This window comes from Tachypleus tridentatus, unplaced genomic scaffold (assembly GCF_004210375.1).
Source record: "Tachypleus tridentatus isolate NWPU-2018 unplaced genomic scaffold, ASM421037v1 Hic_cluster_2, whole genome shotgun sequence".
In the NCBI taxonomy this organism is placed as follows: domain Eukaryota; kingdom Metazoa; phylum Arthropoda; class Merostomata; order Xiphosura; family Limulidae; genus Tachypleus; species Tachypleus tridentatus.
In genome coordinates this window covers 14,314,820-14,333,684 of record NW_027467782.1, presented here as the reverse complement: position 1 = coordinate 14,333,684, position 18,865 = coordinate 14,314,820, and the positions used below count along the sequence as shown (strand labels likewise).

General features: G+C 31.9%; 2 protein-coding genes across 7 annotated transcripts in view; one reads left to right on the top strand and one right to left on the bottom strand.

Annotated features, from left to right (window-relative positions):
• The window catches only part of LOC143242875 (uncharacterized), a 101,682-nt gene that overhangs the window by 34,530 nt on the left and 48,287 nt on the right, over positions 1-18,865 (bottom strand). The window contains exon 1 of one of the 3 annotated variants that reach the window (XM_076486477.1): positions 842-1,451. The exons of the other annotated variants lie outside the window; for them this stretch is intronic. The gene's annotated coding sequence lies outside the window, so the exon portion shown is untranslated. Of the gene's footprint in view, positions 1-841; positions 1,452-18,865 lie in introns of those variants that run through there. 3 annotated transcript variants of the gene reach the window in all.
• LOC143242876 (survival motor neuron protein-like) lies at positions 4,116-16,196 on the top strand. Of its 4 annotated transcripts, none has more exons than XM_076486481.1 (5): positions 4,116-5,176; positions 5,669-5,787; positions 11,004-11,072; positions 13,588-13,710; positions 14,466-14,758. In XM_076486481.1, exons 1-5 carry the CDS (start codon positions 5,098-5,100, stop codon positions 14,490-14,492), a joined length of 417 nt encoding a protein of 138 aa, XP_076342596.1. In that variant the 5' UTR covers positions 4,116-5,097; the 3' UTR covers positions 14,493-14,758. The 4 variants fall into 4 exon arrangements, with proteins under 4 accessions (XP_076342596.1, XP_076342597.1, XP_076342595.1 ...); XM_076486482.1 differs by lacking the exon at positions 14,466-14,758 and adding an exon at positions 15,899-16,009 and having other exon boundaries at positions 4,119-5,176; XM_076486480.1 differs by lacking the exon at positions 14,466-14,758 and adding an exon at positions 15,964-16,196 and having other exon boundaries at positions 4,121-5,176.

Genomic DNA, 18,865 nt, shown 5'->3' with positions numbered 1-18,865 from the left:
ATATGTCACATGCAAAAATAAACTATAAAGTAACAAGCGTAGGTACTAAAATGCACAACAGTAAATCTGTTACAGTAATCTTAGTGGGCTGACTTTTTCTTCCAAGTATAAATTTTTTAGTTCGAACTAATAATCTACACTAATCTCACCTGAACATTTCAGTTTGAAGGTAGGCAGGCTGGTGGAAATACTGAGTAAAAATTAAATCGGGTATTTCTGTCGCACACAAATAGCCAATGCTTTAAAAAAGCGAACTGAAGATTTTAAGTCAGTTTACTCTAATTCTACCTAAAAGTTTAAGTGCTGCAATCACTGAAGGTTACCTCTTGGATAGTACCGCAAACAAAAATTCTCCCTGGGTTTTCAAGAGTCACCCGTTATAAATATAATTGTAAGGACCACTTTATAACGGAACAGAACTTTACGTACTTTTCACTATAAGAACACGACTTTCGTTAGGAATAGACCCGAAGATTCTATCTCTGTTGGCGTAACTTTGAATTCTACTAAACTAGAATTAACCCCGTTTTTCACACCTGTAATTGAATCACCTTGTTGGGCATGACGAAGCAGCGCAATCCAAACATTTTCCAGCGCAGTATTTCGAAGAAAAGTACATCTTTTGTCTTTTCACAATATTGCGATTACTACTTACTACCACAAACAGCCGTCCTTAAGGCGTCGTTTCTGCTACTGTATGTTTATATGGATAGATCTATACATTTTTTCGAATTGTACTGATACATACATATCTTAATATGACTGTATTTAGAGAAACAAGTACATTACTTGAAATTAAAATTTAATATTGGTAAACCGTTTTGGAATGTTATTTACTTACGTTCTGAAGTAGTTTGGTTTCTTCAGAGTATTTCACAATAGTCCTTTTTCCAAGATTTTAAACTGGGACTAGTGCCAAATTCGTAACCAGGAAAGATTACGAAGTTGAACAGCTTCTTTCATAATGATTGCTAGCTTAGACGAAAATGACTATCGCTTCTTTCCTTCTATGTTCCTTTTTAAATTTTATGTGATTGATGGAGGGTAATAGCTGTACATCAGCTTTATCTCTAAGTTTTACGTTGGTTGGGGTTCTGCTTCAGAAATTCTGAAATAAACTCCAAACATACCAACACGGGTTAGTTATTACCACCCGTTCTTCCTTTAGGGTGTTGTTGCTTGGTTTTAGTTCTTTCTAATGCTCTAGGCCCGGCATGGCCAAGCGTGTTAAGGCATGCGACTCGTAATTTGAGGGTCGCGAGTTCGCGTCCCCGTCGCGCCAAACATGCTCGCCCTTTCAGCCGTGGGGGCGTTATAATGTTACGGTCAGTGCCACTATTCGTTGGTAAAAGAGTAGCCCAAGAGTTGGCGGTGGGTGGTGATGACTAGCTGCCTTCCCTCTAGTCTTACACTGCTAAATTAGGGACGGCTAGCACAGATAGCCCTCGAGTAGCTTTGTGCGAAATTAAAAAAAAAAAAAAAATGCTCAAAAGACAATTGATTAGAACAACGCTTTTTCGACTAAACGCAGCACACTTAATACGAATAGTATTACTTAACATCTTTCAGTAACTAAATTAGTTGTTAAGAAATAATTAGTAGCTAATTTTACTTTCATATTTTCATCCTGCATTCTACGGGATCAGTTAGTGTGAAACAGTAATTTATTTTTTAAATAAGTAAAATTACCATAATCTAACCATGTGCACCTCTGCCTAATTTTAGATAAACCAACAAATGGAACTTCGCTTTATAGAAATTTTCACTTTCATGCATCAGTAGTTTTAAAACCCTATTACTAATATCTGATTGGTGATGTTTGACACTGTATACTGCAAACATTAGGAATATTCGTATTGATTTTAAGATGTTTTCTCATCTGCAAAGATTTTCCTTAAATGATCATGTAGGTTTCGTAAAATCGCAGAGCGGAACGAAATTAAAGACGTAACTTGTTAGGGGGGGGGGCTTATCAAGTAAAGTGTGGAACTAAGTTAAAGATTTTGGGTTTGTTTTTGTAGCAGTTTCTCAAATCACTATAGTGATTGAGTTAGAGTTAGCCGCATAACTACTGTAGCTGATTCTGTGTATTGTACTGGTGAGTTTTTGAGAACTTAATACAGACAAACGATTTACTATATTACTAAACCAACATTTAAACGAACCACTTAACAGACTTCTTGGTCTTAAAATTTAAGACTTTGTACTTCATAAAATTTATTGTTTGTCATTCCAATACTGTTTTTTTTTTCCAAAACATTTTGTAACTTGCACCTAATATACAGTACTGTACAAGGCTAATGTTTAAATATTTAGCCAGCTTGGCTTGGTCCCCTTTAAACTAAAAATTTACAAAATAAGATTTTTTGTTTATCATTGACCTGTTGTTTTAATATACAAGTCAAATTAAGACTCGACTATAATGTTGCAACAAAGACTATCATTAAATAGAATCTTTTGTTCTTCTGCTTCAAAAGAGGAGCTTTCTCAGTCATTAACTTTCGTTCTCTGCTTGGTTCATTCTGTTGCTCTGGGACTTTCTTTCTTTCTTCTTTTATTTATTTATTTAAATTTTCTGTTGGGAGAAAATTTCAAAAATTACACAAATCTAATTTGTGACAATTTCATCTCAATTTTGATTTTTCTAACGAAATGCTTGCTTCACGTAGTTTACTATGGCATTAGCAAGATCCAGTTTGGAGATTTTACAATAAATCGCCGAGTAGTATATTAATACCTTGAACTTTGCCTTACTTACATTATTGGCAACTTCTTCAGTCGATTGTTTTTTAAATTTCGCACAAAGCTACACGAGGGCTATCTGCGCTAGCCGTTCCTAATTTTGCAGTGTAAGACTCGAGGGAAGGCAACTAGTGATCATCGCCAACTCTTGGGATACTCTTTTACCAAGTGGGATTGACTATCACATAAATCCCCCACGGCTGAAAAGACGAGCATGTTTGTCGCGGGGATTCGAATCCACGACCCTCGGATTACGAGTCAATTACCCTAACCACCTGGCCATGCCGGGCTCAGTTGTTACACATACCGTAGTGTTACGTATTTATTTCGGACTTGTATCAGATTTATTACACCACGTATGTTTGGAATTATGATTTCAAATAGCTGGGAATTTTAAATTAGAAGTTAATTGAATTTCATAATGTAGCAAATTTGTATTCGCCAACAAGATCCATGCATACATTTTTTTTTTTTTTTTAACACATTTCAATATACAAAGTACAATTTATTACCTTGTTGCAGATAGTTAATACACGATTATATACAGAATTTTACAATCTCGCAAACACCATAGTCTTCTACCTGGTCTATAACTGTTTTATCTACGACAGGTCCACAAAGCACAAACCATTCATGTTCGTAAACATACCCTTACTTCACTTGACGGGAATACTAGCTATACTTTGTGGCCCATCGCGGTTTACAAGCTTATTTTCCAGAGAAAAATATCTAGAAATATTGTAGAAAGAAATACTAACGTCCGAAGTTAACTCCGAAGTTGAACGGATCGTAGAGTTAAATCTATAAACGTTCCAAGTGGAACGTCTGTTTTCCTACTAATAAGCGTTTATCACAATTATAGCTTACAAGACTTAGTTTAGTGACCTGTACCTGACCACTAATCCATTCTCACTCTCTCTTTCTCTCTCTCTGCGCGTCGGTTAATATACTTTTAGGAGAGATTCTTGATTTTTATTCCTGACTCTTCTACAAACTTGGTGAACGGGCAAAATTTCGATACGCGTCCAGCAATATACGTCACACGTATCAAACGGAAACGTATGCAAGCACTAAAATAAATGTGTAACTGTAAATCAGTTTCAGTAGCTTTGGTAAAATTGTGTATTTCTTTGCTTCTATATTTTGCATTTTCCGTTTGCTGCTTTTGAAGTTAACTAAATCCTATTCTCATTTAAGTTCAATACCACTGCATTTATTTAAAGAATCATTTGCCTCATGCTCTATCAGATTTCCATGCTAAACCTTGCCTGGACAGATTAATATCCGTAAGTCTAACAAAGTACTTATTTTGACCCATATAGACTGCTGTGCAGCAGTTTTGCGGCATCAAACCCGTATTTTGAACTACATTTAAAGTGGTGCCAAAGTGAAGCAAAGCTTTACAAGTTTATTTGGTATTTACATTGACTTTCAATTTATGCCTAGCATATTTCCACTCTTTTTGGAAACAATAACTACAAAACATGGTTCTACGGAACGACTTTGTGAAGCAAAATAATACAGTATCCACTTTTTTGTGGACTCTACGTATGGAAACTGACTATACCAGTTGCTATAAAAAATATGCTGCCCTTTCCCCCATTTTTGTTACTGAAAATGTAGAAATTGATCTTTATTCTTAGGTCAGGTTTTGAACGACCAATAGTGACTGAGCTTCATTTTAAGATTTCTTTATTTGGCTGTCTTCTTCATCTGCTGCTGCTAACCCCAGCTTATTACTGCTTTCATCTTAAAGTCAGTCATTTCCTTACTACCTTTCTCTCCTTTTAAAAAGTGAAAAATGTATCGGTTCTTTGTTTCTCCATTTTCAATTAAGATGCTTTAAATATGCTATGCTGATTTTCAATTAAGATGCTTTAAATATGCTATGCTGCTGCCTTCAAAAAGTCTGCATGATTCCCGACACTAGGCTTATTAGGTCGTCAAAAATGCGATATTAATTTCCTAATTTCTTGACTAACCAATAGTTAATGGCTATCTACTACTTCAACAATTATATTTCTGTTTCTGTCTTGGGCACTCCCTCATTCTCTCATGAGATATGGATGTTACTGACCTTTGAATGTTTTGGCACAATCCTACAGTGACAGGAGTTTATTGCTTGCAGTGAGCTTCCAGGAAATACAGGATGACACATTTCCAGATTTCTGGGTCAATCCTGTATCATGCCCTGGAGTCTGTGTTTACCTCACATCCATGATTTTAGGGCCTGAAATGACTGTGATGATCCTTGCCTTACCTTCAAGCAAATGTCAGTACCCAGCAAGGAGGTTTTAGATGTGGTTAACATGATAAATATGAGTTGGTTACGTTTGTGTCTGACATCTTAATTAGATGAACACAATTCTCCTATGGCAGTTCCTGGAGGGGGCATATAGATACAAGCCAACTTTAGTTGAAACTGGCAAAAAGTGTATGTAGAATAAACAGACATACAAGTGAATCACACTTCTGCTTTATATATTTATATTAATAATATTTTAATATGATAGCCTACATTTAATCCTCATGTTAAGGTTATCAGTTTAATTTTTAACATTTCTCACAAAGGTGAAGAATTGCATATTGTGTTACATAATCTAACAGCTGTTCAGTTTTTAATTAAATTATGATAAATGGTTTCAGCTTGAGTTTTGAGTTAAAAGTTCAAATATGTCTTATGAGAGAAGCGTAAGGTAAAAATTATTTTCAAACTTTCTTCACTAAAGAAAGTTTGAAATACGTTTTCTCTATTTTATTAAGCTTATGATATATATAAGAAGATTGTGATAGTAAACATATATACTGTTACTTTATAAATTGGGAGACTACTGTCAGGCAATATTTTCTGAAGATTGACTTCTCTATGAAACATGTGTTATGAGTACTAATGAACAAGAAGGGACATGTGTTGTTCACTTTCTAGGGTATGGTAATGAGGAAGAAGTTTGGATTGGAGATCTTCTTGCATCTCAAGGAAAGCATGCAAGAGCACAGCAGGAACTTGCAGCCCAAGGTTATTTTGCTGATAACATTGATGTGGAGGTAAAATATGCATACTCAGTCAGTAATTTAAGACTTGTATAACATTATACATTTATATATATTTATTATATTGACCTTTAAGTCATTGCTAACCTACATCACAGAAGCTACAAGGATGCAGCACATGTGCACCCATTTTACAGTATCCAAGAGCATAAAACTGACCTTTAGTCATCACAAAGTTACCTATCTTGGATGAGCTTTAGTGGGCTAGTATTTTCAGTTATATATGTACTATCATTACTACAATTAACAAATATGTTTTTTAAACTTATTTCTTTTGTAAAATATATAACTGTAAATAAAGAAGTAAAGCAAACAATTATCTCTTCCAGTTACAACCTTTGTACTGAGTTGCTCTTTGCCTTATGTTGCTAAGATTTAAGAAACTTCACACGTGGAAGATGAGAAATTAAATAATTTTTTAAAGGTTTTATATATATATACATTTGAATAACCAAAAATTTATAAATTACTATATTGATACCATTATAATTTATCAAGTGTAGTAACTAAGCTGTATTTGGGTCTTAAAGAATATGAAATTTCAAACAGGCTAAAGACCCAACTTACCAGCACAAAGTAATACTTGAAAATGGTTGAGAAAACTACTTGAGGGATATTTTAAGCTTTTGATTGGTTATTCACAAGATGTAAGTGCATATAAGGACCTGTTTTCAAAAATGGGAAGAGGTGAGTAGAGCCACTGTGTTTAATTCAGTATATGAATGATATATCAGCAAATCATATTCTAGCTTCTCAGTATCAGTAATTTGAGTTCCCTAATTTGTACAAAACAATAAGCTTCGTACTTGGACACCCAATCTGAACCAATGCTGCATTTAACATACCTTGTGACACACAGAAATCAATGTTTAAAAGTGTTTTTTTAATATTTATTTTTTAAATTAAGAAATCAAATAATGTATAATATGAACATTTACAGTATAATCTAAAATTTAATACCAAACATAATGACATAAATTCATAAAATAGTATTATAGTATTAAAGCAGTATTATAATTGCCTGAGAACAAGCTATTGTTTTATGTAATATATTGTAATGAATATATGTGTGTCCATGAAAGATATCATAAGTGAATGTTTTAAAAGTATTGCATGGTATTGTAAACAGTATAAATACAAAAATACTTTGTTTCTAAACTCTGCCACAGTGATTTTTGTATCTAAACTTTATGTAGTATTTGTCAACCTTTGACTGTGTTCTTTTAGGGTTATTCCCATTTTGTTTACAACTATTTAGTCTCAGTGCCAATGGAAGTAGACAGCTTTGATGTCACTGGTTGCTCCACACATTTTTTTTTTTGTGTGTTTTATCTTGTACAAAATAATACTTTTTTAAGAATTGAAGAAATCCTTTTAATTATTGCACAGAATAAGTTTTTTTCCTTCAGATAACTTAATACTTGCATGTTAAAATGTTTAAATATTTAGTATTGTACTTAAAGCTGGCAGAAGTATGTGTAACATTATTCTGAAACTGAAATCTATAAAAATTAATGATAATTATTGGAATTATTAATTAAAATACTAAAGATTACTTGTAGTAACATCATTCTTTCCAAGAGATAACTGCTAAAATTACACTTCTAGTTTCATTTTAAAGGTATTTTAGTTTAAAAATAAAATTGTGTTCTTTTCACCAGGGCCTGGCATGGCCAAGCGTGTTAAGGCATACGACTCGTAATCTGAGGGTCGCGGGTTCGCATCCCCATCGCGCCAAACATGCTCACCCTTTCAGCCATGGGGACGTTATAATGTGACGGTCAATCCCACTATTCATTAGTAAAAGAGTAGCTCAAGAGTTGGCAGTGGGTGGTGATGACTAGTTGAACAGTCTGCCATTCTGTCCATCTCAGTGATATGTTGGCATCCAAAAAAAAAAAAGAAAAAAGGTTTCTATGGCATTATGTTTTGCTCTACTACCTCTATTGGGCAAAGAGTATTCTCAACTTGAGATGGACATAGTCTTTCAACAAATGCTCCCCATTAACTTACCCACCTTATGGATATCACACCCCATGGGCTTTCCCTTCCTGGTGCTGTTTCCAGAAAAGAGTTCATCATTGTAATTTCTTTCCACCATTTCAAGGTGAGAATTTAGCTCTTAGTGATGCAAAAAAGATTAGTAACATTTCTAAAGTTAACATTTATTTTACCTGTAAATGTATTTCAGATTGATACACCACCTCCCATTCTTCCTTCACTTTTGGTGTATTTAGTTTGCCTCATGAGGCAGATGTTTGTATGGATTACTAAGTATGGATGATGTATTGCTCTCTTATTGGTGAAAGTATAGTTAGTTATTATTACATTTTAAGAACAAAAGAAGTATGTCATCAGTTAAACCACCAAAGACAACATGACATTTACTACAGATATATTTATTTTTTAATATATACTATTGTAGATACAGCCCTTTGGGCAGTGCCCTTCTTTAGTTATCTGTAGTTGAACAGTAAATTTGTGAAAGAAAATGTTCTAAATCATCAAAGGTTATATGACTTTAACAAAGAAATGTGTACAGTAATGATTACAAATGGTTAAAATAGTATAATAGAGAATTAGTGAACACAAGTTATAAGGAAAAAAATCTGTGAATAAAATGGATCATTTTAACCACATATAAAAATGCATCATATATTCCATCATATTCATGTGTTGTAGAAAATTATAAATAGGAAAAAACCAACATATTGTTCATACATTTTGGGGTCACAGTAAGCTGTAACACAGATAAACCAGTGGCTTAACACTAGTTTGCAAAATAATTACTTTAAAATGTTCAAAGATATCTTGATAGGATAAATGAAAGCTTTAGCTTTTTTTAAAGTTTCTGTTCTTTGCTTTAACTTCTTTTAAACATTTTTATACAGTATTATGCATTTATTTAATCATGTATTATTTTTCAGTTATGTTTTTTTTAACTTTCATCAACTAATTTTTCATTTCTTTTACAAAATTTTCAGTTGTGGATTTTTTTTTTAAATTATAATATACATGTATATTGTTTTATATGTAAAAACAGTCTAATTTCTTTATTGTATTGTTTTAAACATTTTAAACATTGTTATAAGTGTTTATCTGTTATATTATTGTGTAATCTTTAATTTAAGACTTTTCCATTTACTATTCAGCTAAAGGTACCTGAAGAAAGTATTACCCAACAGTTTTATCCACATCAGTATGTATTATTAAAAATATAGTTCTCTGTAGTTAACATCTTATCGTTGGTGGTTTAACCTACAATATACTTCATTTTTCCTTTCAATAACTACTATGCGTAATTTATTATACAGTTTTATATATTATAGACTAGCACAGAACGCTTAGCATGTGTAGAAATGGGAGCTTTGTTAAAGGCTTGTAGAATGTGCAAGAACTTATATAACTATGTGTGTAAAGGAAATCACTCACTCTTTGTGGTGCAGAGAAGTAGGTATCTCTGAAATACATTTTCAGGTAAGAAAAGTTTTAACATTTGAAAGTGAATTGCATTTACATTGTATCATCTAAATTCATTATTTAGAACCATAGTGAGAGTATGGAATGGATTGGAACCAGGTACGGATCTCTAAAGCCTGGAAACAAAACCTGCAAAGAAACTGTTTCACATCCAATCATTTATGTCACTTCATGCATGTCATACAGGTTTTCAGGTATGGTCTTTACAGGTCACTTGTGAACTTACTGGTGAATAATGAATTTTCAGAACTAAAGCAAATAGAGAAATAAAAGAAGCTTATTGGATTGCTAATCTAAACTGTTCAACCTTTCAGAATTAATCTAGCTCCTGGAATTGGTGATCTCTGTTCATTGGTTTTATCTCTGTCAAAAAAATAAAAATAACTGTTCTTTCCTTATTTTTTTATGAAATATGAAAGCTGAATTTTCTAAAATTTGCTGTTCATTTAAGATAACTTTTCATATCTGTTTTTTATAAATTAATAGTATGACATATATTTTTAAATCAGTCTCCAGATGTCACCTTTATTTTACTTAAACACCTAAGCATAGTTTTAAATACACATATATTTAGCCATTTCCAAATTAAAATATCCCTAACACCTTTCCACAGACATTACTGCCATTGGCTATGTTGTATAAGAAATGAGACACTTACAATAATTTATAGACAAATAAACATTTCCTGGAAAAACTGGATGACCTTCATAATATCACTAAACTCCCTCTCTGTATATAAATATCATTCATTTGATTACACCACCAGTTTGCCCTTGAAGAAGAAAAGCCCACCTTATGAAAGAGCTCATATTGTAGTGGTTTTTTATTTCATTTTATTTTCGACTTCAGCCTTGTTCTTATTATCCTCCTGCACATTTCCAATACTCTCTTTAATGAAATTTATTTTTGTTATTAATTCTCTTGTTTTTACCTTTTGTGTTTTTGATCTTCTAATTTTCCTTCTCTTTATTCTAATTTCTGTTAATTTATTTCACATCTATTTGTTCTCGTTTTCTTCACGTTATTACCACTGTTTTGTGATTTCCAACATGTTTTTAATCTTGGTTCAAACATACACTGTCATCTTGAAGTCTTGATTCTATTTTATTTACACTAAAATATTATTATTCCTTATGCTAATATTGCAACAGTCTCTATTGGTGTGTTGTTTTCTTTTATTACTTAGTAAAAATATTACTAATTCCAGTCTGCTTACAGGAAAAAAAGTGATTATCTCTTTAGCTGCAATCTCTACAACTTACATAATTTCATGAACTAACAATAACTAAGGGATAGGTCTAACTCACATATAAAATAAACTTTCCTATCTGTGGTACTAAATCAAATCTGGCTGTTTAACCTCCACTAATTCAGTAAGTGATTGAGAACATGGTAACAGACTTACTAACTAATTAACTGACACATTATGTGACAGAGTAACTATGTGATACATGTTTCAATATTAAAATATATTTTTTCCAAGTCTTCAAAAACTTAAGATGCAGCATGTAAATCACTCCAACTGTAAACACTTAGAACATTTATAGACATCACAAAATACAAAACAACTCAATTAAAATTATAACTAGAAAAACATATTTCTAAATTTGTATAACTGAATTGTTATTGTAATAAAGCTAACTATAAGTCAAGGTAATTTTTTCATTGCTTTTTTTTTATATAGATTGTCACTGTTTATTACTTATATAAGCTTGAACCGTTTTGTTCAGTTGTATGTACAGGGTTCCAGTCCAGCTTGGCAGTATGCTGAACAACTCCATGGACCATCTACATCTTTTGTAAGTCCATATATGTTGAACTGACTCACTCATTTGTCATTTGTAAACTCACCTCTCAGTTCTTAAATAATTTCTCAAAAAACAAAGAGTACATATGTTTATGCTAATATGTTATTTGGTTTACTAGCTTGCAAGGTTATCCCACAATTTGCAAATGTTTTCATACAAATAACAGAGAAATTTACATATGGCATCACTGTGGTGAACATCATTTTTTTTACACACATTTGTCAGAATTTGTAAATATTTTCTTAATAATATATTAGTGAATTTACAATATAATGCACACAATTTCCAACAATCAGTGAACAGTATCATTGTAATATTTTCTTTTATTTGAGTAGTCATTTTTCCAAACATCACTTATATGAACTTGTGGCTACCTTTCTTCCATTCATTGCTCATTTAATGAAAAAGATATATATCAGGTTTTAAGTATGTATGGACTGGATTTTTTGCAGTAGGTGTTTGGAACTTGTTGGCAATAAATTTCAACAGTAAACAAATAGCACACATCCACTTGCTTTTAAAAATATTTTAAAATAAGTCACTTTTACATACAAATGTTTGTTACACTGTTGGTTATCAGAGTTGTATCCAGAGCTTTAAATAATTGTTTCCTTTCATCAAAGTCCACACAGGCTGATTCAATTACTTTAGAATGCAGTTGATAAGACAAATTATTTTTCTCTACTCTTATCACAAAAGTACCAGCAAATAATTCATTTATATTACCCTATGGGTTACCACAGTTGTATCAGGCTTTATAAACACTCCTTAACAGTACAAATTTTTCTTGTTATCTGAGTTAAACTGTAAAATTCCTTTTAAGACATCAATTATTAACAATTTTAAAATATTTCTTTTACTTAACTTTGTTTGGTGATTGCCACAGTTGTATCCAAGAAAAAATAGTTTAAAGTTTTAAATAAAATTGTGATTTCCTATAGTGAAAAGAATATTTTGTAAATATATTTGACTTGTTTTGATTATTTCAAAAGTCAATTGAATGCCACCCAGTTTGTGTTCAAAATTTTCACAAATGCTTATTTTAAAGAATTCTTCCCTCTTTTGCTATTAAAATCCTGATAACATGACTAGTCTGTGTGATAAATGGCATTTGCTAATTGATCAGTTAATAGGCTCATTAATCAACTAGGTTTGATTAATTAATATGTGCATGCTCCCTACAATCTATGCAACCAAATTAAAAAAAAATTAAAATTGGCTATGTGCTGTCTTTATAATATTTTTCAGCAATGCTCTTTTTAAAAAATATGAAACTTCCTGGTTTTATTCACATTGTTTTGATTTTGTTAAACAGTTTTGAATTACCCTTAATTTTGTATGATAAAACTCTTCCAAATACCCTTGTTTGCATATTCTTAAAAATGTGCTTTTGTCTAGAAAGAAATTTGTTGTAAGTTTTACAGATATCCCCTACTTAACAAATTTATTATCATTATTGACTAAATACCACAACAAGGTTGATATTATATTTGTTTTCCTAACAAATAGTAATCTTAAGTCTTCTGCAAATTGAAAACATTTTCTCTATCACAAATAAAGGCAGTAATGTGTTAATTTATTTATTTTGTTTGAACAGGATTAACAAGAAACTAATATCCAGTAAAGATCTGAGTCGTCAGAATATGTTTAACTGCGATCGTACACTGAACGATAGACTTATAAATATTGCAACTCAATAACACTGTAGTATATCATTCAATTAGTAAAAATTTAATTTTAAACAAAAAATCAAAACAATAGTAAAGTATCTTTATTGAGCCTTTAACAGTGTTCATGTGATGTCTGTGTTTCATACATATACATATGCTCATCAAATTATAGGAAAATTTTAAGCCAATACTAGATACCACTATTTAGTGTGTTTGTACTAAATATCGTGCACTTTGATTAAATAGTTTCTACTTTGAGAAGTAAAACCAAAAGGTATCAGTGACATTGCTTTTGTCTAGAAATGGTTAAATGAGCTAAACAAAAGCTACTGTTTAAAATTAACTTTGAACATATTGTGAACCATATTGTCTGCCTCAGTGTTCATCTGTCTCCCATTCGAAAGCTGCACATGCAGACAAAAATCAACATTCACATGCAGGCAAAAACCAGCATTCACTTCAGAAGTGATGCGAGAACAAGCAGGAATGATGTTGACACCAGGTGTTCTTTTTTGCAGGATATTCTAAACTAAATTATTAAGAATTAATAACACTGTCATTCACATTTTAAAATTGTGACATAAATAATAAAAATGTTGATTTATTATATGTTATTATTGAGCAGCTCTTAGCCTGACTTAAGTGCTGTGCAGTTACTTTCATGCTGGGTAACATAAATAGCTCAAAGCTTTACTCTAAGTGAATAAAATCAAGAGTGCAACACAACTAACCTTTTTAAAGTCCATAAAATAATTTAAAAAAAAGATTATCTTAAATGTTTTCTGTCACTTGTAATGGATACTTTTGCTTCTAACTTACTATTTTACTTAATTAAGATTCCAGATATTCCACCACTACCACCTTTTCCTCTGGATGATGATGGTGTCACAGATGACAAAGCTCTAGCTTCAATGCTGATGTCATGGTATATGAGTGGATACCATACTAGTAACTATCAGGTACATTATAAAGAAATCTTATGAAGTTATCAAACATTTTTGTCAAAAAATTGTCCATTCTATTTTACTATTATATCCTTCAGTATGTTCAAAAGTTCTGAGTAACTGTTTTTGACTCTGTTACTAAGGATTGATGATTTCTGTCATCTAATTCTTAATGTATGTACACTTGAAAATTTCGTTTTTTAAATATCTGCATAAGTATTACCTCTTTTGTATGGCCTAATAATTAGTATTTCAGGTTATGAGGGTGGATAACTTGAAATTGTGAGTAGCAGAACTTGAGTTATAGGAAGTGTTTGACTTAGCTGTTTAGCCCTTATGTACATAAGGTGCATCTTTAAGTTGAAAATTCAAATTTTCTAATTTCTTTTCTTTTATAACACATTGAGCAGTTTTATCACTAGTATATGATTCCATATTGATTTTGTTTATAGCTAAACAATACCAACAAGATAAATTCTCTGTTAATTTATTAAAGTTACATTAATTACACTGCACAACTATTTTTTTGAAAAGTTTTGCTTTCCAAAAAGTTGTTGCTGATTGTGGCAGATACCTGGTGGGTATGCATAGATATAGTTTTGGTTTTGCTTCATCACATTGGAACTCTGAGAAATAGTCAGTTAACTGTTTACTGGCAATAATGTATTTAATTGCATTTATGTTTCTAATATGCTATTAAGTTCAACATAATTAGAAGTGTTTTGCTCCTGATTTTCGTTTGTATTCAATGTCCGTGCATCACGTTGCAGTGTCCAACAGTAGTCAGCAAGCATTGATGGATTCCAGTTGCCCAGATATCATTTTTCCATTGTAGCAAAACTGAAGATTTTGATGAAACGGTACATGATGGGCAAATTTGGATGTGATTTTTTTGATCAACAGCCAAAAACCTATAAGGAACACCCAACAGTGTTCAAGAAGCAAAAACTTTGTTGTGCAGTGTTATTAGTAGGATCGTAACAGACATTATTGTGAGGCAATTACCATGTTACAAGTAGTACTTAAATCACTGGATATGCAGTCTGTGATAAGTGTATGGATCACCAACCCAGAAGATTTATACAGTAATAAGGAAATGAGACAGAGGTGAAGGTTTAAATAATAAATGAAATATGTATTCAGACCCTTCCTTATCTACTTTGTTTTAGTAACCTTATACTTTTAAGCATCTGCTGGTTCTCATTACTTGAAACATTTTTAATAAAAGATTAACAAAATCATTGTAAGAAAATAAAACCAAGTAAAAGAAAATGCTTACTGGGAAGCAGGGATTTGGTTGGCAGGAAGAATACATGGCTATGATGACTGGCAGTGTTTGACTCACTATAATTTTACTCTAGCATTTATATAATTTAGTAATTTAGAAGTTTTGGATTCTGATATGCATATGAACTCAATGAAAGTTATTGGTAATCCCAAGAATTACTGCTAAATAAGGACTGGACTGTTCCTCTTAGATGATTTTGATAGACGTGCATGAATCAGTTAATGCTGTCTATAGACCAAGGATAACTTCATGATTGAGATTTCTTACCACAAGTTTAATAGTGTCTCTATTTTATACTTTTACAACTTTGCTGTTTCTAAGCCTTATTATGTATGATATATGTAGAAATATGAATGCATATAAGTAACTTGTATCCATGTGAATGCTTACATTCCATTGTTCAGTTATATCACTTGATTAAACATAGCTGCATTTCTTTGAGTAACTTATTGTATCTGTATTTTTACATGTGTAAAGTCTAGGTATGTGATAATTTATAACAACTATATGAATGTGTTATCAATTTCATTATAGATTACACTTGTTTATTAAATATATTTTGGTTTCATTTTACTCTTCTAGTATGTTAATTATGCCCTAACTCTCGACGTGTTGAATGTTAAGATCTCAGGCATTCTTTAACAAGGTTATCTCAACCATTAGATCAGGGGTTCCCAACCGGTGGGTCGCAACCCCCCAGGGGGATCGCAAAGCCTTGGCAGGGGAGTCGTGTAGCATTGTTAGAAGTAGCTTGGGATAACATTAATTTTATTTCATCAATTACATTTTCATGTCGCGAGTGCCAAAAGGTTGGGAACCCTGCATTAGATAATACATTACTGTTGGATAATGTTTTCTCATGAATGTACTTAATTGCTACTTACTTTCCTTCTTTTCTACCCATAATTATTTCAGGGTGAACTTTGAACCTTAATCTTTAACACATGACAGTGACATTATTTTTATTCTTCTTGTTCTAGGCCTTACGACAAATGCGCACTGAAAGCTGTGAATGTCAAGAACATGGCAATAAAAAATGTTGTCTTCGTTGTTCATCATGAATTATTGTATCAAAAAAAAGAATTAGTTCTTTCAAGTTTTATTGAAATTGCTCTGTCTTATTCATGTAAAGTAATATTCTTGTAAATTCTTTAAGAAGAAATTATGCAGGTTATGTATTGTTTTTATAAATAAATATTTGTGTTTTCATCAACTCATTGCATGAAACATCATTTGTTGACAGTGTGTTACATATTTATATATTAAATATTTATTACGTTGTTTTTACTATAGATGTTACAGAAATGAATGTTCTTAAACTTAATTTTTTGTTGTTATTGAAATATTTTTGATATACACTTTTCTAATTCCTGAAAATCACTAGAGGGTCTAGATAGGGAATTTTAGTATTAAAAGTACAAAAGGTATAATACTGCTGTTGTATGACAAGTATAATTAATTATAATTATGCTTCACACCATAAGAATTGCAAATTGCTCATTATAGCCAGTCACTTCTGTAATTATGATCAATAATATTTTGTCACTGAGTTATGAGATTCACATTGAAATCCTGTTGTTGAGATATTCATATGTGCTGAAGGAATACAGATATGTTGTAAGCTATATAAAGCATGAACCTAAAATGAAAAGATGAATACTTTAATCAGACTGGACTTGCTTCATTAACTGATTAATACAGTGTTCTTAAATCATGGTATGTACAAGTAAAACCAGAAAAGTTGGCAGTGCGTGTTGCTAGCTGTTTGTCTTTCCTCCAGTCAGTAACTCAAAATGAGTGGCAGCAGCAGAGATAGCCTTTGTAGTTTTGTCATATCAAACAAATAGTGAGCAATTTTGATGTTAATTGGAATCAAATTTGAGATCCTTGATTTGTGAGCTCCCCTCTCTCAAATTGCCAAAGCTTAAAATCTTGAAGTCAAAAATAAATAATGAAGCTAAAACTCAACACACAAAATATACCATTATCTAGCTCTGTACTTAATAACAAACAAACATATATTTATTATTCAATTTTTTAACTATTGAAGTAATCAAAATATCTAATTTTAACAGGTTTATAATTTCATGACAATTGATATGATTGCAGTTTTTATTAACTCTTTAAGTTCAAATGAATACCTCATTAGGTTCTTGCTCATGTAGAGAATGATACACAATTTAGCTGTGTCCACATACATCCTTTACTGCATGTGTCATGAGGATTTTAGTGATTTGCATTCAGGATTTAATTAAACTATTTTTTACGTTCTACTAATTAGTATAGCTTAAAATTGTAGCTAAAAAATCTGTATTTTACAATAGTATAAGTTTTAGTTTCTTACTTTTATAAAGCAATATTCTTTAAAATCCCAAATTTCTCCTACTGTGACAAATGTGACAGTTTTTATTATAGACTGTCCCCTTTTCAAATTTATTCACAACTATAAGTACAAAATTTAACATATATTACTCACTATATTACCATCATCACTGAAACAAAATATTTATAGCTTTGTATCTTGTTTAGTTACAGAGCTATCAGATAGAAAATCAGACACCTCTTGCCACACCCACCAGCATACACAACAATATTACACTTTCCAAAAAAGCACAGAACATAGTTAGTGGAGCAGAGAAATTATGTAAAAGCTTTACGAGATGTTTGTTGGACTCTGACAAATTGTTGCTGACTTGAAATGCTTCCCAAACACTGTCAAGTACACCATAGATCAAGAGACTGAGATGTGTAAATTTGAAAATGGGAAAGGAAAAGTAGAACACCTAAATTAAATGATACTGATGTTTTTTTAATATCTTTGTTTATGCAGTCTTTGAAGCAGAAGGAAGACTTTTGTTGATCTCAAACTATGAGATAAACGACCATGTACCAAATAACAGAAAAGTGACCAGATCTACAGTATCAAGGAAACTCAATGAGAATGGAGTATTTGGTCATGTAGCAGTTAAGAAAACCTTGACCTCGTCTTTCAAGTATTGTCAAGATACTGAAATTTGCTAAAAATTACGTAAACTGTACTGTTGATGATTGGAAAGGGGTGTTATGGACAGTTGAGTTAAAGTCTGCAATATTTGGTTCATAACATAGGTTATACATCCAGCAGAAGAAAAAAAGAGTGAAATATATTTACCTCAATATAGAGCATCTACCATGACGTATGGGGAACCAGTGTGATGGTTTGGTGGTGTTTTGTGCTGAGGTGACAAAAGATATTTGTAAAATAGCTGAAACAATGGACCAGTGCAACTACCATCAGATACTGATCTGTCAAAGTATACCCAGTGGTTTGCATATTACTGGATTGTACTGTCAAGAAGTTAATGATTTCAAACACTCATCCAACCTAAGCAAAAATTACTTAGCTAAGAAAGAAACTGTTGGAGTGATGGTCCCCAAAGAGCTCTGATCTCAGCCCAGTTGAACAAATATGGAATTTTATAGATCAAAAACTTGACAAATCAAAAGTTAATTCTGAAGAAAATTTATGGAGTGTATGAGAGGATTTGGAGTAAAGTCCCAAAGGACAGTTTGATTAAACTTGTTGCAGAAATGCCTTACAGACTGTCTGCAATTATTAGTGCAAATGGTAGACATAGAAAATATTAACTGTGCTAAACTCAAGCACTTCCACTGAGTTTCTGTTATACTAAATATGCAGGTGAATAAACTTTTAATGTTTCACCTGTGATTTTCCTTCCATTATTATTGGCCAGGTGATTAAGGCACTCGAATCGTTATCTGAGAGTCGCGGGTTCGTATCCTCGTTACGCCAAACATGCTCGCCTTTTCAGCGGTAGAGACGTTATAATGTGAGGATCAATCTCACTATTCGTTGGTAAAAGAGTAGCCCAACAGTTGACG